Source organism: Electrona antarctica (assembly GCF_951216825.1).
Source record: "Electrona antarctica genome assembly, chromosome: 18".
Classification (NCBI taxonomy): domain Eukaryota; kingdom Metazoa; phylum Chordata; class Actinopteri; order Myctophiformes; family Myctophidae; genus Electrona; species Electrona antarctica.
Genome location: NC_136799.1, coordinates 5,212,340 through 5,233,976, shown reverse-complemented (window position 1 = coordinate 5,233,976; position 21,637 = coordinate 5,212,340). Strand labels below are relative to the sequence as shown.

At 44.2% G+C, this 21,637-nt stretch overlaps 1 protein-coding gene across 1 annotated transcript; it reads right to left on the bottom strand.

Annotated features, from left to right (window-relative positions):
* Positions 1–759: 759 nt before the first annotated feature.
* LOC306942691 (extracellular calcium-sensing receptor-like) lies at positions 760–20,471 on the bottom strand (the record flags this gene model as incomplete). Its single annotated transcript, XM_079528700.1, has 9 exons — positions 760–780; positions 1,007–1,362; positions 2,307–2,433; positions 7,174–7,446; positions 12,518–12,724; positions 14,071–14,349; positions 18,525–18,813; positions 19,441–19,551; positions 20,398–20,471. The coding sequence occupies 9 exons, from the start codon at positions 20,469–20,471 to the stop codon at positions 760–762; spliced, it is 1,737 nt and encodes a 578-aa protein (XP_079384826.1).
* Between the last annotated feature and the right edge of the window lie 1,166 nt (positions 20,472–21,637).

Below are 21,637 nucleotides of genomic sequence, written 5' to 3'. Positions count from 1 at the left end.
TAGTATATTTTTTGTAACCTCCTTTAGATGTGTGCAAATGTTGGTTTTATTCTGTAGCCTACTGTAGCACTTTGAGATTTGTTTCAAAATGTAAAGTGCAAAATAAACTAAATGTATTATTACTCCAGCTTTACAATACACACAAAGTGCCAGAAGCATCAACTTTTATTTCACTTTCCTGGAGCAAGTTTTGATTCTGTGTTTTTAAAGTTTTTTAAAATAATTGATGTTGCTTGACAATGAACATTGACTATGCCTTGGTGGGGGCTCGACCCATGATGGACTATGCCTTGGTGGGGGCTCGACCCATGATGGACTATGCCTTGGTGGGGGCTCGACCCATGATGGACTATGCCTTGGTGGGGGCTCGACCCATGATGGACTATGCCTTGGTGGGGGCTCGACCCATGATGGACTATGCCTTGGTGGGGGCTCGACCCATGATGGACTATGCCTTGGTGGGGGCTCGACCCATGATGGACTTCTTAGTGTTTAGTTCAGGTCTCAGCAGCATGGTATAACACTTTGGACCAAACAATGCCAACAATAAACCAAAACTAGATGCTAAAATAGCAAACACTTCCACCACATCTGCATATTTGCCTGGAGAGCTGATGTATGCTGGGATGAAGGCTATCCACACGGCACAGAAGATCAACATGCTGAAGGTGATTAGCTTGGCTTCATTGAAGTTGTCTGGGAGATTCCTTGCCATGAATGCCAGGACGAAGCTGAGGAGTGCCAGTATACCAATATAACCTAACAACACTGCGAAAGCAACTGTTGATCCCACAGCACATTCATAGACTATCTTGTCACTGTGGTATTGTGTGTTTTTATGAGGAGTCGGCGAGGCAGACACAAGCCAGACTATGCAGATTATCGCCTGGATGAAAGTAAGAGCCAGAACTGTTCCTCTTTGCTGCATGGCACCAAACAACCTCAAGATGTCTCCACTCCCAGGCTTGGAGGATTTGAACACAGCCAACACCACCATGGTCTTTACCAGGATACACGAGACACACAGCACGAAGCTGATCCCAAACGCCGCATGCCTCAGTTGACAAGTCCAGAGTCGGGGACGTCCGATGAACAGGAGTGAACACATGAAGCACAGTTTGAGTGCCATTAGGAGTTGGAAGCTGAGTTCGGAGTTGTTGGCGCGCACCATGGGTGTGTTTCGATAGTGGATGAAGATCCCCAGGACAATGGCACACATACACGTGCCTAGCAATGCGATGGTTGTCAAGGAGATGCCCATGGCCTCGTGGTAGGAGAGGAACTCCACGGCCTTAGGGACACAGCGGTCACGCTGGGGATTGGACCAGAAGCCCTCTGGACAACTGGTGCACTCTGTGGAGTCTATAACAAGGAGGGGCAATGTTAAATGGACATACAAGTACAGCAGAGTGTTGATTTCGTCGACTAAAACTAAGACGAAAAATGTTCGTCGACTACCTTTTTCCACTGACGAAAATTAAATGGAAACTAAATTAAAACTAAGCTATGATGACTATTTCGTCAACAAATAGAAACTAGACTAAAATGTTAGGAAGGGACTAGTGGACAAGAGATCCAGTATAAGTCATTTTACAATTAGTTGCATGCTGAAAATAGCAGATCTACAAGTTCACAACACGTCGTGCTGCGACGCGTTGTGGGCTTGTATATCTGCTATTTTCAGCATCGATTTTGGCGGGCATCGAGGCCCGCCAAAATTTTTGTTCGACTAAATCAACTGCAGATTTAGTCGACTAAAATCGTATGATATTCAGTCGACTAAAACTAGACTTAACACTAAGACATTACAGGTGACTAAAATGTGACTAAAACTAAATAAAAAAACTAGAGGGTATGCACATACTTAAAAGTGAATGGCACATCGAGTGGCAAATCGAGTGGCAAAGCAACATGCAAAGTGAGTTTAACATTGTTTAATGTTGTTTAATGCAATCAGATATGACTTTTCTGTGTGGATGTATGGGCTGTCAAGGCCAGAAAGTAGTTCTTTGCCACTCAGTAGGCGTTCCTGCATAACTTCCTGGTTTGATGATGATGTCACGCGCATACCCTCTATTCAAGAGACTAATGACTAAAAGATGACCTACTGACACAATGTAAACCTACCAGACGACCTACTGACACAATGTAAACCTACCAGTCTCATTGTGTCTACTGACACAATGTAAACCTACCAGTCTCATTGTGTCTACCGACACAATGTAAACCTACCAGTCTCATTGTGTCTACTGACACAATGTAAACCTACCAGTCTCATTGTGTCTACTGACACAATGTAAACCTACCAGTCTCATTGCTGATCTCTCCCTCAGAGCAAGCGATGCAGTCAAAGCAGCAGACTGGTTCCCCTTTCCTTATGGCCACACGGGTTCCAGGGGAACAGCTCTCAGCGCGGCACACTGACCGAGGAGGCTACAATTTACAATTTAGACATTTAGCAGACGCTCTTAATCCAGAGCGATTTACATTAAGCAAGAACAAAAAGCATGGCAATACATCATAGTAGTTATCATGAAACATGCGTAAGCTAAGAACATAACAGTGGAATATATCTATATAATGAAACTATATGTATAAACTATACATAATATACTATACAGTACTATATCATTAATACATATACTATAAAGTGCTACATAAAAAGCAATTCTAGTGCTGTCTATGTAACATGCTATAAGTCTGTATAAAATGCTATCTAATGCTATCTAAGTCTACATAAAGTGCTATCTAAGGGGCTAGGGCAAGTGCTACGGGCCATGATGGAGTCTGAAAAGGTGGGTTTTCAGACTACGGCGGAAGATAGGGAGTGAGGCTGCAGTTCTGATTGTAATGGGAAGTGCATTCCATAGTTTTGGAGCCAGAAGGGAGAAGAGATGAGGAAAGCCACAGTGATCAATTTCAGTCTACACCCGCGTGAAGTGAGGGGCGCTCTTGTGTTAGTGGCAGCGGTGGCCGAACGGATAGCGGAGCGGTCTTGATACCGGAAGGTCGCCAGTTCGAATCAGCGGTCCGACACTTTAAATTCACCACCGCTGAAGTGCCCTTGAACAAGGCATTGAACCACTACGATGAAATGTGTTCTATGAGCAGGGCCTGGCTGGAAACAAGTTCTTGAGCTTAGCCCAGATACCCTGGGTAAATATAGTAATAATTTCATTTCATTTCATTTCATTTCATTTCATTTCATTATACATCATCATACCGCATCTCATGAACAACTGCATTTCTGTGATTGGTTGGTTAAATTTACGTCATATTTGGCGGACATTTGACCTGATTTCTCCTTTCATTATCAACGGCAAATATTGAGACGTGTGGGGACAAAAGCTGTTTAAAGGAGGGGCTAGAGCACCCCTCAAAAATAGACAGTAAGCCGATTTGCTCAGCCACGTATGCCGTAAATTCTCCATTCATTGTCAATAGGAATGTAATGTTTGTGTAGGACGAAAATCTACACTAATAGCTAGCGCCCCTCAATAGTATGTTTTAACCCTACAACACTAAACACGGGTGGTTTTCACCCGGACAATTGTATTTTTGTAATTTTCATAATGTTGCTGATGTCTGAGGTGGGTGGGTCTTTCAGTATACCTTCATGATGCTCAGTGACATCATCATAATGTTGCTGATGTCTGAGGTGGGTGGGTCTTTCAGTATACCTTCATGATGCTCAGTGACATCATAATGTTGCTGATGTCTGAGGTGGGCGGGTCTTTCAGTACCTTAATGATGCTCAGTGACATCATAATGTTGCTGATGTCTGAGGTGGGCGGGTCTTTCAGTACCTTCATGATGCTCAGTGACATCATAATGTTGCTGATGTCTGAGGTGGGCGGGTCTTTCAGTACCTTCATGATGCTCAGTGACATCATAATGTTGCTGATGTCTGAGGTGGGCGGGTCTTTCAGTACCTTCATGATGCTCAGTGACATCATAATGTTGCTGATGTCTGAGGTGGGTGGGTCTTTCAGTACCTTCATGATGCTCAGTGACATCATAATGTTGCTGATGTCTGAGGTGGGTGGGTCTTTCAGAACCGTCATGGTGCTCAGTGACATCATAGAAGGCAGGTTTGTTTCCCGGCCCACATCCCTGGCTTTTTAACAGGCAGGTGTTTTGGTGAATTTCACCCATGTTTAGTGAAGTGAAAAATCCCACACACCCACAATGGGATTTAATTTATTTGGACCATTCTGGACCATGTCCCAGGAATGGGTGGACATGATGATGTACGATGATAAGAGCGCCCCTTACTTCACACAGGTGTGATTTTTTAGGAATATCTTTTTGAGTGGTGCAACCACTCTAAGGAACAGCAATGTCCTAACCTATGTGACTATGTCCTAACCTATGTGACTATGTCCTAACCTATGTGACTATGTCCTAACCTATGTGACTATGTTTAGAGTACCAGTAGGGGCAAAAGTAGCGCTGTTGTGCCAGAAACAGAGAGAGAGATAGTGTTGCACTGTTGCCTGCTAATTACAGAGAGAGAGAGAGAGAGAGACAGAGAGAGAGAGGCAGGGGGAGAGGGGAGAGGGGAGTTGCACCACTCAGTTCACACAGGTGTGATTTTTAAATAATACCCACGTTTTTTCACAGATTTTGACCACCTACGATAGGGCCCTCCATGATATCTATGTTTCATCTTTTTTGTGTGTGAAAGTATTGATGAAATAAGAGCCATGTATTGTTGTTGTACATTGGTGGCCAAAATGAAGCCACCTGTTATAACACAACCATGAGGCGAATTTGAACAATTTGATGGTGGAGTGTTTTACAAAGATTGGTCCAGCCTGGTCTGAGATTTACCTGCACACACAGACACACAGACACACACGGACAGGGGAGAACACAGAATCTCTGCGTCCCTGTCTGGCGGCCTAGCAGAGATAATAAATTACATTCACATCGTCAGCTCAACATTATAGCTATTGTAGAAAGAGGAAGTGACCTTTGTGGGATTTTCACTGCTCCAGAAAATCCTGTCTTCATCAAGGATGAGTTGTTCACCCGCGGAGGCTGACTTCTTGAACACACCTACAATCTGCTGACTGGTGCTTCCATCAGGGAGCAGTGCCCAGTTTACCACATCATATATTGGTAAAGCGTCACCATTCTCGTCAAACGATACATCGTCACCAAATGACGTGGTGAAGTTGACCTCTTCCAGGTAATACATAAGCTAGAAGAAATGGCGACGAGCAAAGTTATGAAAAGCAAAACACGACTGCATACAGTATACACCATACATGGGCAACTGGCGGCCCGGGGGCCACATGCGGCCCCCACCTTCACTTAATGTGGCCCTCAGGTGAATGTCAGAATACTGATATAATATTGGTTTCAGCTGTTTACAATTCCACAACATGCGAACATGACCCGCTTTAATTACTTCAGTCTAAATTAGTAGCTCATTGCTCAACACAAGTATAATTAAAGACATTTGAAATTACATAAAAAAATGTAAATTTTCAGGATTCCAATTCAAAAATAGCAAAAAATAATTCAAGATTTCAATTCGAATAATAGCAAAAATAGCCGATCTACAAGCTCAAAACGCGTCGCAGCGCGACGCGTTTTGAGCTTGTAGATCGGCTATTTTTACTACGACAGTAATATATGGCCCTAGGGAGTGAGTGTGGAAATATAGTGGCCCTCTCCATCGTCAAAGTTGCCCACCCCTGGTATACACAATAGTGAAATAGTTATTTCACTTCAAATAAAAAAAATAAAAAATAGAAAGGAAGGAACCAAAAGGCTGGGCAACAGGATGAAACATGATGTGTCCATGGGTGTGGAAAGGACCACTGATTCCAAGAATTGGATGATAGGGCTGTCAGGATAGGATGGTTTAAGACAGAGGGAGGTCACAGAGGAAGTAGCCTGGAACTCACCTATGCTATTTATGGCATAGGCAGCTCCCGGCAGGTTCCGCCGGGAGAAACTATGCGCAGCTGTGCGACATGAGACTAATTACTTAGAGCGACACAGAGAGAGAGGAGTGTGTGTGTGTACATGTGTGCGTGTGTGTGTCAATTTAACAAAGGTGCAGACGAACATGATATAAAATATAATGCTAGCAAAAGCGCTGTTCTAATATGTAGAACTAAAGAGGACAAACGCCTTAACTTTCCTATCTTTAAACTATCAGACAATAGTCTTGAGGTCTGGAATAAGTATAAATATCTTGGCCATTTTATTACGGATCAAATGACAGATGACGATGATATTTACAGACAATGTCGGAAGCTGTATGCTCAAGCAAACACTATTGCCCGAAAGTTCTGTCATTGTTCCACTAAAGTGAAAGTGTCCTTGTTCAAGGCATATTGCACACCGCTTTATACTGCACACCTGTGGTCATGTTATAAAAAGTCTAGCATGCACAGGTTGCAAGTTGCATATAATGATGCCATGAGAATACTTCCTTCTTAAACAACCCAGAGGGGGCAGTGCTAGCCAGATGTTTGTCACTGCTGGAGTGAGGACTTTTAAAGCACTCCTAAGAAATCTAATGTTTAAATTTATGAAAAGGCTGGATGTGTCAACAAACAGTATCATTGTAGTGCTTTCAAGCCCCTCAGTGAGCTGTTCACGTTATACATCTAGTTTAAGGGTATACTGGCTAAAATGCCTGTATGTTCTACCTGTGGGTTAAGTTATGTAAGTTTTGTATTTGTTTTACATGCTTTTATGATTTTTATTGCCTGTTGTATCTCTTGTATGTTAACCCCGTGTATGTATCCCTATGGACCTGAGTCTGCTAATAAAGTTGAATTGAATTGAATTGATCAGAAATCAGCAGAGAGTGAGCGATGTTTGCGCTACTCTATGCCGGATTGAAGTGGACTCGATCCCAGACTTTTTTTTCCTCCCTGGAAATAAAAACGTCTGGGTTTCCGAGGCTACAGAGGAAGTGATAGGCAGCCCCCTTCCTATACAAAGCCATTGTAACTAGCCTCAGTCCAAAAGGGGAACTATAATTCGCCCAGGGTCCGCAGAGAGGTGTGCGGTGGTCCGGTCATCGACCACGGTCCGCCTATTAAGGACCCCTGTACTACATTGATTTTTTTTAATACCAATATCATATTTACTTCATTCAATTCAAGAATTAAATTCAAAATTCAACTGTGTGAATGAATCCCGCACCTGCCATGGCTGTATGGTCTGCAGAGTGGCACAGCTGTGCCCAGTGAAAGGCCCTCGTCCTGGCACACACCGCAGGCCGTCATGGAGGGCGTGGGCCAGGGTGTACACGGCCTTGTACACGTTGTACATGAATCCGTTGGGCTCGTCCAACAGAGAGGTTTTCGCCGTTCCCAGGTCCTCTCGTCCCGTGCACGCCCGTCCCCCGGCGTCCACCCACTCCGACGGGAGGGGCGCAAATTTACACCGAAACGTGCGCTCCCAAAACTGCCTCACCTGGAGAGGAAACGCACCGTCAAGACCCAAGATCTGTTCACACTTTCCACAAAGGCTGTAACGAAGGAAACGCTCTGCGTTTTGAGCATTAATACGGTCTGCGGCTTGCTGACAGCGTCGTGACAACATCATGTAAAACCAGAATGTGAATGATCTCAGTGTTAAAGGAGAGTATTCCCACATCAATTAGAGTATATGCTCATTTTGACCTCACTGCCTTCATGCGACCATGGGGGGCAGTGTCTTGAGTGTACAGGGTTTGATGAGGTCAGATCAACATATAGAATATCAGAACAGCCCAGCTCCATATGGATATAAAGGATGGCAGCGGGGGCAGTGTCTTGAGTGTACAGGGTTTGATGAGGTCAGATCAACATATAGAATATCAGAACAGCCCAGCTCCATATGGATATAAAGGATGGCAGCGGGGGCAGTGTCTTGAGTGTACAGGGTTTGATGAGGGCCCAGCTAGGGCTGGGCCTGTTGAGAACTCTACTTTTCGCCGGCTGCACTAATAACTTCATGGGGCAGGCCCGTCTACAGTTTGAATGGACAGGTATCAGTCAAAATAATCCCTTATCCGACCTACGGTCACAATTACCAGAAACACATAGAGAGCTAGCCCTTATGACCATAAGTCGAGGTATGTAACTCTGAGAAGGTTCAAATGGGTCCAATTGGTTCCATTTGTACTCTCAGAGTTAAGGGGGTCCTTGCAAATAAAACATTTGAGAACTATACTAGTACTAGTTGGACTCCTAATGTGCCATAGTGTTGTAGTAAATGTCATACATATTCTGCAGAATACCTGGTGACTTGGCGTTTAGTAACTGGGTGTTCTAAAATCACACCTTTGTGAACTGAGCGGTGCAACTATACATTTATTGTTTAGTTACTGTTCTGTACTGTATTGTAGCGTACTGTGCTCTGTACTGTACTTTGATTATATTTGGAAAGAGACATGACAGTTATCGTGTGGCGGACCCCGGGGGGTCCCCGGAACATCCAGGCCCCCCAGCAACACGCTCAGGGGGCCTGCCCTGTTCCGGCGAGCCTTCCCGCGTCCGAAACGGTCGAGAAATGACAGAGTTACCGTGTTGCAGCTTTCCGTGCTCGGACAGACACAGGGACACAGGGATACGCATACATACATACATACATACATACGTAGGGACACACATAGCATGCATAATGGAGCGGAGGCACTGCTCAAGAAATAAAATAACAAATGTACCACGTATACAAGACCAAGTCTTTGCTACGGACACATTTGTCCGTGTGCTACGGACACGTTGATGACCCCTGGACATCTCACAACATGTCACGCAAAGCATACATTGAATAACTTGAATATTGCATTGACTGAATATTAACAGCAGAAAAAAAGGAAACGCACCACCTGGAAAGCCAAATAGACTTGTTTCCATTGTGGTCCATTAAACAGTCAACACACACATCTGGACAGACGACAGAAAAACAAACAATGCCAGGGAAGAAAATGTTATATACACACACGCACACGCACACTTTTCATGATAAATTATAGGGGAAAACCACCCATTTTCAACATTTTACTATGTCATTAATATACCTTAGAGCTGTTGTGTGGAAATAATAAAAAAGTCCCCCCATTCTGTGTTTCCCAGAACTGTAATTATGAAAAAAATCATTAACATGGTGAAACACATCTTGATGACATCATCAAGATGTGTTTCACTTTTTCAGACCTCTAGTTCTAGGAAACACAGAATGGGGGGGACTTTTTTATTATTTCCACACAACAGCTCTAAGGTATATTAATGACATAGTAAAATGTTGAAAATGAGTGGAATGCCCCTTTAACAACTTGAGCATTTGTAGAAAACAAATGTTTATGCATTTGTGTAGAGAGAAAACAGGAGAGACCCTTCTATTGAGTCTTGGGACACTCCAACTAAAGTACTTAAAGGTTCAAGGGATAAAAGAAAAGAAAAACAGGTATGTTTTTAAATGGCAGCTTAAATTCTACAGTACACACCATGCTATGTTTGTGTCTGTGTACAGCACATCAGTGTTGATTTCGTCGATGTGAGATGGAGGATGACTGATTTAAGCAGTCACACCTGGCCTGAGTCAAACTAGAACTGGACTCAGAGCTGGGTGTGGCTGCGCACCTGTTGTGCATCATGGACCTGATCAAAGGCACAACAGGATAAATCTCCACAAACACTCAAAAGAGGCTCTGTCCGGACAGTGGAGAACCATCTGCTCTCCTGTGTATTTGTGGAGATGACTGATTTATCCTGTTGTGCCTTGATCAAGTCCATGCACAACAGGTGCGCAGCCACACCCAGCTCTGAGTCCAGTTCTAGTTTGACTCAGGCCAGGTGTGACTGCTTAAATCAGTCATCCTCCCTCTCACAGTCGACTAAAACTAAGATGAAAAATGTTCGTCGACTACCTTTTTCCACTGACGGAAACTAAATGAAAACTAAGCCATGATGACTAAAACTGAGACTAAATTGACAATGTCGTCAACAAATAAAAACTAGACTAAAATGTTAGGAAGGGACTAGTGGACAAGAGATCCGGTATAAGTCATTTTACACTTGGTTGCATGCTGAAAATAGCAGATCTACAAGCTCACAACATGTCGCGCCGCAACGCGTTGTGAGCTTGTAGATCGGCTATTTTCAGCAAGTGTATAAAACAGTCATTACAACGGCATCAAGGCCTGCCAAAATTCATTTTCGACTAAATCAACTGTAGATTTAGTCAACTAAAATCGTATGATATTCTGTCGACTGAAACTAGACTAACACTAAGACATTCCGGGTGACTAAACCTAAATGAAAACTATTCAAGAGACTATATGACTAAAACTAAAATCAAAATTTGCTGCCGAAAACAACACTGCAGTACATACCATGCTATGTTCGTGTCTGTAGTGGAGTTCATACCATGCTATGTTCGTGTCTGTAGTACAGTTCATACCATGCTATGTTCGTGTCTGTAGTAGAGTTCATACCATGCTATGTTCGTGTCTGTAGTAGAGTTCATACCATGCTATGTTCGTGTCTGTAGTAGAGTTCATACCATGCTATGTTCGTGTCTGTAGTACAGTACATACCATGCTATGTTCGTGTCTGTAGTACAGTTCATACCATGCTATGTTCGTGTCTGTAGTACAGTTCATACCATGCTATGTTCGTGTCTGTAGTACAGTTCATACCATGCTATGTTCGTGTCTGTAGTACAGTACATACCATGCTATGTTCGTGTCTGTAGTACAGTTCATACCATGCTATGTTCGTGTCTGTAGTACAGTTCATACCATGCTATGTTCGTGTCTGTAGTACAGTACATACCATGCTATGTTCGTGTCTGTAGTACAGTTCATACCATGCTATGTTCGTGTCTGTAGTACAGTACATACCATGCTATGTTCGTGTCTGTAGTACAGTACATACCATGCTATGTTCGTGTCTGTAGTACAGTTCATACCATGCTATGTTCGTGTCTGTAGTACAGTTCATACCATGCTATGTTCGTGTCTGTAGTACAGTTCATACCATGCTATGTTCGTGTCTGTAGTACAGTTCATACCATGCTATGTTCGTGTCTGTAGTACAGTTCATACCATGCTATGTTCGTGTCTGTAGTACAGTTCATACCATGCTATGTTCGTGTCTGTAGTACAGTTCATACCATGCTATGTTCGTGTCTGTAGTAGAGTACATACCATGCTATGTTCGTGTCTGTAGTAGAGTACATACCATGCTATGTTCGTGTCTGTAGTAGAGTACATACCATGCTATGTTCGTGTCTGTAGTACAGTTCATACCATGCTATGTTCGTGTCTGTAGTAGAATTCATACCATGCTATGTTCGTGTCTGTAGTAGAGTACATACCATGCTATGTTCGTGTCTGTAGTAGAATTCATACCATGCTATGTTCGTGTCTGTAGTAGAGTACATACATACCATGCTATGTTCGTGTCTGTAGTAGAGTACATACATACCATGCTATGTTCGTGTCTGTAGTAGAGTACATACATACCATGCTATGTTCGTGTCTGTAGTAGAGTACATACATACCATGCTATGTTCGTGTCTGTAGTAGAGTACATACCATGCTATGTTCGTGTCTGTAGTATAATACATACATACCATGCTATGTTCGTGTCTGTAGTACAGTACATACCATGCTATGTTCGTGTCTGTGTACAGTTCATACCATGCTATGTTCGTGTCTGTAGTAGAATTCATACCATGCTATGTTCGTGTCTGTAGTAGAGTACATACCATGCTATGTTCGTGTCTGTAGTAGAATTCATACCATGCTATGTTCGTGTCTGTGTACAGTTCATACCATGCTATGTTCGTGTCTGTAGTAGAGTACATACATACCATGCTATGTTCGTGTCTGTAGTAGAGTACATACCATGCTATGTTCGTGTCTGTAGTACAGTTCATACCATGCTATGTTCGTGTCTGTAGTAGAGTACATACATACCATGCTATGTCCGTGTCTGTAGTAGAGTACATACCATGCTATGTTCGTGTCTGTAGTAGAGTACATACATACCATGCTATGTTCGTGTCTGTAGTAGAATTCATACCATGCTATGTTCGTGTCTGTAGTACAGTACATACCATGCTATGTTCGTGTCTGTAGTAGAGTACATACCATGCTATGTTCGTGTCTGTAGTACAGTACATACCATGCTATGTTCGTGTCTGTGTACAGTTCATACCATGCTATGTTCGTGTCTGTTGTACAGTTCATACCATGCTATGTTCGTGTCTGTGTACAGTTCATACCATGCTATGTTCGTGTCTGTTGTACAGTTCATACCATGCTATGTTCGTGTCTGTGTACAGTTCATACCATGCTATGTTCGTGTCTGTTGTACAGTTCATACCATGCTATGTTCGTGTCTGTGTACAGTTCATACCATGCTATGTTCGTGTCTGTGTACAGTTCATACCATGCTATGTTCGTGTCTGTGTACAGTTCATACCATGCTATGTTCGTGTCTGTAGTAGAGTACATACCATGCTATGTTCGTGTCTGTAGTACAGTACATACCATATTATGTTCGTGTCTGTTGTCAGGGTCATTGCCAGGTTGTATTTTCAGCATGTAGTCCCTGAGGCCAGGCATTGCTCCACGGCGGATGTTAAAGCCCAGGGTGCCTCCCAGGTACGCCGTGTACTTACGGGACATCAGTCTGACATAGTCTGACCAGAACCAAGTGGCGATCCACTGCAAGCCTGTCACGTTCTGCTTTATCACCTGTCGAAATAGAATTCATTGATTCATTGTAAGAAGTATTTATTAACCCGTTTTTCTGTTTTCTGAAAAACTGTCAGTCGTTCTCAAACATTTTCACGTCAAGGAGCCCCAAAATTATATTTGTCCACCGACCCCCATCTGAAAATATGTTGTTCCAGGGAACCCCTTAGAAGCAACGTTTTGAGTAAAAAATGTTCGCTCTGAAATTGCGCCACATTTTCACGATGTTTCAAAAATGGCAGATCTACAAGCTCGTTGCGCGGTACTCGTGCCGTGCTATGAGCTTGTAGATCTGCTATTTTTCAATAGCTAAAGTATAACATAATGCTTAAAACTCCAAAAAGGGGTTCCCGCCCAGAATTGTTTAACAGTTTGCAGAATTGCAGTACGTTTCAAGCACAACTCAATAAAAAAAAACTGTTATAACTGTGGACGACACCATAAAGCATTAGACTTGTTTCCAATAGGGTCCACACCATTTTCAATTCATCAGAGAATTGCCACAGACAGATAGATAGATTAGTAGTTCTCAAAAAAGAGAGAAAAGAGAAATACCATTTATACAACATCAAAAGTAAACGACAATCGATACAATAAAAACGGGTCGAACGTTGGGCCAAAATGCCAAATTAGATAAGAAAGAGGAAACATTAAGAAAGAGGCAAAAAAGTGGAAAATAGCTGATCTACAAGCTCACAACGCCTTACGCCTCGCTGCGTGAGACGTTGTGAGCTCACAACGCCTTACGCCTCGCTGCGTGAGACGTTGTGAGCTCACAACGCCTTACGCCTCGCTGCGTGAGACGTTGTGAGCTCACAACGCCTTACGCCTCGCTGCGTGAGACGTTGTGAGCTTGTACATCAGCTATTTTCACAATATTTATCTGTGGAACCGAGTCAAACTAAATGCAATGCCTCGGTCGACTCCTACAATTCCAAGTGCTTGTCAGGGTGGAAGGCGGTCCCCAGTTCAAATAGGAATATTTTGGGTGGTCACGGCCTGAAGAGGTTGAGTACCACTGAGATGGATGGATGATCATTATAACAATTTGACACCGATAGGGTTGTCGACTATTCAACTAATCGACTATAGTAAATCCACTAGTCGACCTTGTTGGTAGGCTACTAGTTGTTTTTTTCCCCCGATTTTGTAGGCCTCAAGATCAGGTAGATTATAGTTATAGTCACCAATGTACACAGTTTTTAAATGTACAAATATTTATTTCCAAAAAAAAGGTATTTTTTCGTTTTCTTTCTTTTCTTTTTTTTTCTTTTACATAATAGGTAGTTAAACGACTAGTCGACTAGTATACTAGTCAACTAGTAAAAACGACCCTAGACACCAACCTCTTCCATCAGCAAAACCATATGGGGTGCGTATATAAAGGAGAGGACCACGCGAGCCGTGGACCTCTTCATCACGTTGACGACCCTCTCCAGCTTGGCCGGGTCGTTCTTCTGCTGCTCAAAGGGCAGAACCTCCACGTAGGCCAGGCAGGCCAGGCCGGAGCGGTCCAGCTCCGACTGGAAGGACAGGGCCAGCTTGTTGATGACCTCGTTGTCCACAAACAGAAGGCCCACCCAGGTCCACCCGAGACGCCTCAGGATGTGGAGCACAGCTCTCACCTGGTTTGGAGGGAGAATGAAATCAACATAATGTGCATTTTTATTAATAATGTTTTTATCCCACGATTTTGTAACCCATTTTTCACCCCTGTGTCAATTATCTAATGTGACCCTGAGCTCTACACACCCTCCGCCAACCTAGTCCCCATATATGGGGGACATGGGGAGAGCAACGGACTTGAACTCATGCTTCCTTCATGCCTGAGTGTCCAAGTTGCTCCTTTACACCTGACAGGGGGGAGTTTCCCTGGTTGGACGTAGCACGTGGAAGGAACACGTTATTCCAACCAGTTCCTTTCCCCAGTTTAGAGACCAGGATTACTGCATGTTTTTTGTGAGGGTACCTACCCTAGGGGACACGGGGAGAACATGTGAGGGTACCTAGGGGACACGGGGAGAACATGTGAGGGTACCTACCCTAGGGGACACGGGGAGAACATGTGAGGGTACCTACCCTAGGGGACACGGGGAGAACATGTGAGGGTACCTACCCTAGGGGACACAGGGAGAACATGCAAACTCCACACAGAAAGGCCCTTTCGCCAACCCTGCCTCGAGAATGTGCATTTTGATTAAAATACAATACCTTCAATCCTTGTTCTAAACAACGAAAATAACGAATTATATTTGTATTGGTATGAGTCTATGACCATGATGGGCCACAGACGCATTAACCCATTCTGGGCGGGAAGTTGGGAACCCCTTTTGGTGTTTAAAGCATTATGTTATACTTTATCTGTTGGAAAAATAGCAGATCTACAAGCTCATAGCGTGGCACCGAGTGCCGCGCTACGAGCTTGTAGGTCTGCTATTTTTGAAAAATCGTGAAAATGTGGCGCAAATATATATTCTTTCAGAGCCAACGTTTTTAACTCAAATCTTTGCTTCTGGGGGGGGGGGGGGTCCCTGGAACAACATGTCAGATGGGGGTCGGCGGCCAAATGCAGATATTTTTGGAGGTCCTTGACATGATTTAGAAGACATTTGTAGAATCGTTCCCAGGTCTAAATGGGTTAAGCAGGGACCGCATGCGGCCCACGGGTCCACAGGTTGAGTAGTACTGCACTACAGTGTGGAACTTGGTCCACAGGTTGAGTAGTACTGCACTACAGTGTGGAACTTGGTCCACAGGTTGAGTAGTACTGCACTACAGTGTGGAACTTGGTCCACAGGTTGAGTAGTACTGCACTACAGTGTGGAACTTGGTCCACAGGTTGAGTAGTACTGCACTACAGTGTGGAACTTGGTCCACAGGTTGAGTAGTACTGCACTACAGTGTGGAACTTGGTCCACAGGTTGAGTAGTACTGCACTACAGTGTGGAACTTGGTCCACAGGTTGAGTAGTACTGCACTACAGTGTGGAACTTGGTCCACAGGTTGAGTAGTACTGCACTACAGTGTGGAACTTGGTCCACAGGTTGAGTAGTACTGCACTGCAGTGTGGAACTTGGTCCACAGGTTGAGTAGTACTGCACTACAGTGTGGAACTTGGTCCACAGGTTGAGTAGTACTGCACTACAGTGTGGAACTTGAACTACTTGACATCATCGTATATATATTTTTCTGTATCGGTTTACCTGGAAGGCGTCGCTCGGCATTGTTCGGTAGAAGGTCGGGAACTGGTTCCTCTCACTCAGACAGGGGCAGGTGGCTATGCTGCTGACCTGACACACACACACACACACACACACACACACACACACACACACACACACACACACACACACACACACACACACACACACACACACACACACACACACACACACACACACACACACTGTTTTGAGAAATGTCACCCTGCAATTTAACAAATGAATGGTTTGAATGAATAGTTTATTTTTGGTCTTAAATCATGGGATACCGGAGAACTCGCCAGTTTATCGACTCGCACACGGTTTAGTGCATTTTAGTTTGACTTCACCTTCATTTAAATTGCATTGAATTGAGAGAGAGAGAGGATGCTAAAGTACCGAAACAATGTAATTCATTAGTAAACGATGTCCTGAATTGGTAGGCCTACTATCATTGGTATTCACATAGTCAACCTTTTATCATTGAATAGCTGACCATCTAATTGCACAAAATAATTTTGGAAATGAACTATAACATCTGTGGGTTTGACATACTACACTGATGAAGACAGCATGTTAGCATAACGATGAAGACATTGATGAAGAATCTTCGCTGCGGCGAGTTGGTAAACTGGCGAGTTCTCCGGATACCAAATCATGTACACGGTACATGTACGTACAGGGTTGATCACAAACAAAACTTTACAGAAAATATTTGGACCGAAAAGGTGTAGGCTGAAGCCATAGCTTATACCCTTTTTTATTATACTAAAACAAGCAATGACAAAGCAAACTGATAAAACTTTGATGCAACAGGCAAAACAAATACATTTGGTCTAAACACATGGTGGAAATAATCAATTATAGTGATTTTATTATGTTTTATATTTATCAACTTTTCATTTCCTTTTTTTTTTACCATTTTCTCACACACACACACACACACACACACACACACACACACACACACACACACACACACACACACACACACACACACACACACACACACACACACACACACACAGAAGAGAACGAGAGACCAAGATATGTCTGCAGTTCTGCACAGTAGCCTATATGTCTTGGTCAGTCGCTAGCATCAATCAAGAGAGAAGTTGGCAAGAATTCAAGGGTAGGCCTACACATAGATATATATAAACTCTAGATAGCTCACCCGCGCTGTTGGCCAATGGAGAGCGACGTCGTTACGTGGCGGCCATCTTACCTCGGGCCACATAACATTGTGTATATGGGGCATGTACTCTTAAATGACCATAACTTGCTCAATTTTCAATCGATTTTCAAACGGTTTGGTTTGTTATAAACGTCAGAGACGTCCGCATACTTATATGCTTTTATACGACGTTCATATAAAAAATAAAAAATAAAGCAGATAAGCGTCCTGAATCATAGCCACGTTGACAACGTTTGTAATAAACCAACCCGTTTGTAAATCCGTCAAGATTTGAGCGAGTTATGACTGTTTCTGTTTGAGCTGCCATTGAACATACTGTACTGTAGGCGAGTTTTTTATTCCTATGATGGGAGGGAATTTGGAGCGCTGTGATTGGTTGTCAGTGGAGTAGGAAGCGCTGGGTCTGTGTTTTGGACCGCACACAAGTGTTTATGCCTACTAGTACTCTATGACTAGTACTAACCCTATCTCTAACTCTAACCTAAACATAACCGCAAGCAGGGGAGCAACGCATCCCTCACCAACCTTAATCCAAAAACTATTAACGTCCCCCTCACCAACCTTAATCCAAAAACTATTAAAAAATCCGCGGTAGTAAAAGATGTGGCGGAGCGGTAAAACGAGCGCTCCTAAACCTGAGCTATCCTAGGAATAAAAAACTAGCGTACTGTAGCCCCGAAGTAAGATGGCTGCCGGGTGAACGACGTCAGAAACTCCGCCTTGAGCCATCTAGAGTTTATATATATCTATGGGCCTACATGCCAGGGAGAGTTTAGTGCCATGGGGTGGGTGTGGTGCACTCTGAAGAGGCACGTGGGTCTTCAGATTACGGGCAGAAAATTGGGAGTGAGTCTGCAAAGCGCATGAGAGCAAAGCGGGGAGGAAACAAAATGTGTTTGCTGCTTACCAATTTCCACTTGAGTGCAGTTCCTTACAAAATGACAATAGTAATATTAATTATGATAATTGTACATCTGACTACAAGTCTGGCCCGAACTATACCGTCCGTGACGGCCTATCCTGCATTACTTGAAATCAATACTGCACTTTATGCACACGTTACTTCAGTTATAAGTCTGTATATTGCCCTATAAAAACCATATAGATGCACTTTTTCCCATCTGAAAATATGTTGTTCCATGGACCCCCCCCCCCAGAAGTAAAGATATGAGTTAAAAGCGTTCGCTCTGAAAGAATATATATTCAAAGATTTGCACCACATTTTCACGATTTTTCAAAAATAGCAGACCTACAAGCTCATAGCGCGACACTCTGATCTTGTAGATCTGCTATTTTTCAATAGCTAAAGTATAACACAATGCTTTAAACACCAAAAGGGGTTCCCGCCCTTAAACATCATATCAAATTTGTTGATGGGGGTTCTCTTTCTAAGTGGATGACTTACCGTGGGCACTCTGTATGAACCTAACAGTCTAGAGAAGTGAATGGAATTGGAGATGGTTCCACCCACAATGCCCAGCATAGGAGGGGACCCGGCGCAGCTCTCATCCAGTCTAAGCACCTTCTCTGTCGCGCTGACCAGGGTCAGCGCTGCGGGGACCCCTCCGTGCGGGATGCAGCTGTCATAGAGCGTGTATCCCAGAGTCACGTTGGGCAACAGCCTGGGGTTTCTGTTGATCTCTGCAATGGCAAAGGTCATGACCTGGGACCACTTGAACCCTTCAATGAGAAACCTCACCACACACACGCACACATGCACACGCACGCGCGCACACACACACACACACACACACACACACACACACACACACACACACACACACACACACACACACACACACACACACACACACACACACACACACACACACACACACACACACAATATCACTGTGATCTGTGTCACCTTATAGCTTTTAACCACTTTAACGATTATTTTAAACTTTTATCTGTTGAAAAATAGCAGATCTGCAAGCTCATAGTGCGGCACAGAGTGCCACGCTACAAGCTTGTAGATGTGCTAGATCTGCTAAATCGTGAAAATGTGTGCAAATTTTTCAATATATATTCTTTCACAGCAAACGTTTTAAACTCATATTTTCTTCTGGGGGCGGTCCCTGGAAGTTAACAACATATTTTGAGATGGGGGTCGGCAGCCAAATACATATATTATTCTGGGGGTCCTTGGGAGACATGGGAAAGGTTTGAGAACCACTGCTACAGAAACAGGATTTAGATGACATTTTGTAGAATCTGGTTTTAATAGTCTTAATAGTTTAATATGGTACTATATCTATTAGAACAAGTGAAGTTCCCTGTTCGGATGCTCGCTTATTCATTGCATGTGTGATGATACTCACCCTTTGCAAGTGGGGTAGTGTGGCTTGGAGGTGAAAGGTGACTCAGGGAAGGCAGGCTGGTAGTAGAAGGGAAACACGCCACCCAGAATGACGTCTCCAGCCCTGTAGATCCTGCTGAGATTAAACTGTGCCTGTAACTCACAAGAAGAGGAAGGTGATGGCGAGGAAGACAAAGCAGCAGAGAATGAAGTGAACAATATGAATAAACTGTACAGGTGTGAAAGCAAGTGTATGTCTGGAGAAGCCCTCATGACTGCCCTCCTATACCCTCTCTGACCACTACTTTGTCCACTTGCTACGTTTTATACACACACTATATGCCATCCCCACATTACGTAATCTTTCCCAACAACACCCATCGAGACATCGAAAATGTCTCGACACGCAGCAACAGGCACGGGGCTGGGCTAACTGGCGCCCTGGGCAACCCCCCTCTGAGGTCCCCCCCCCCCCCCCCCCCCCCCCCCCATCGAAAATGTCTCGACACGCAGCAACAACAGCACCTGCATCCTCTGCCCCTTCACAATAACAAGGGCCTTCCATTTGCCTCCCAATGCTGTACATTTTACCCAGGTTATTAAAAGGAAATGGGTGTAAGTTGTAACTTAACAGCATGAGAGAGAGGCCGCGTCAACTGTCACCGTAAACACAACAGACGGACAGACGGACAAACCATCCGTCCGTCTGTAGTTGGCGCCCCCCAGTGGTTGGCGCCCTGGGCAATTGCCCACTATGCCCAGCGGCATTCGCCGGGCCTGGATTAGTGTTAGGTATAGGCCCACTTTCACTGGGATTAGGTTTAGACATATAGTTAGTTCATATAGTTAGTTCGTTTTCTGCCATCTACGAACATATTCGGACCCCATACGGCAGGTGCCAGCTACGTACATGTTCGTACCCGCCACCCCCCCCCCCCCCCCTATACTTCATAAATGAAAGCGGTGACCGCCAATTTACCTTTTAGCATTGCTCCAGTTGCTAGCAACGTCTCCGTCTCCACCAGCTGTGGGGTTCTTTCCATCCAGCTCCATTGAGCCTCCATTATAACTGTATTTTCAAAGCCCTGTATCTCTAAAGCATTCGAGCGCTGTCCATAGTGAGCCGTCACGCGCCCAATGATCGGATTTAATTTGTGACTTTCTATGGCAAGAGATAGCGTTGGTCCTTAGCCGTAAAGGAATAGAGCACCGAAGTCCCGACGTCACTGTCAGTAGAGGGCGTCAGTCCACAGGTTCGTGTACTTTTTATTTGCATTGTAATCTCCATAGGGGGATTTTAGATCGCCTCATATAAGAACTGTGTTTGAAAAATAAACCGATCACCCCGGCCTTTTCACTCATATGGATATGAAGCATCGACTGAAGGTGGAACTGTACAAATATACCCAAAGAGTAACAAAATAAGCGTTAGAAACGATTCAAACAACCCAGAGACTACATTTCCGGGTAGGCAGGGTGGCTGAATCTGCCCGTCACACAACAGAAACTGAATGTTAATTACGTTTATTTTATTGATATTTAATGTTTCGTGGTTAGTACGAGTCGAGTCACCACGCGACTGCGTGGGGGCCCAGAGGCAAGGGGGGCACACGGCCGCCCAACCATGCCGCCTGTAAAATAAAGTTATAAACACATACATATATGCAATGACAGTTGAGTTGAACAAAGTTTGGCGGAGCCTGGTGGTGTGGCTGCTGCTAGCACACACACACATCATAGGCACACCGCGGCCCCCGCCTCCCAATGATAACGTGTATAGGAAGTCAGTCAGTCAGAAGTGTCTGTGGCAAGTTTGCAGTGGGCTTTCCCAGTCTCGAGTCCCGACAGCCAGGTACGTTCACAAATCGCAACTACAACTGTACAGTGCCCCGCTGTTTATAAACCAACACGCAGTTTGGGCTTGTTTTTACAGGCTGCAGCTGTTGCTCTGATTGCAATCGCGACAGGTACCGTCAAAACTGCTGTACAGTGCCCCGCTGTGCTGTTTACAAGCCAAAAACAGTCCTTTTGGGCTACGTTCACCGACGACCGCGCGCGCGCACGGGCGGGGGGGTGGTTGGGGGCTGCTGACGGGGGCACTCACTGATCAGCCTGCGTTGGGGCCCACTGACATCTAGTTACACGTCTGGTACTGCGCACGCATGAAATGCTCACAGCCTGTCGAGGGATTTGTAACTTTTTCGGCTCCCCATATAGCT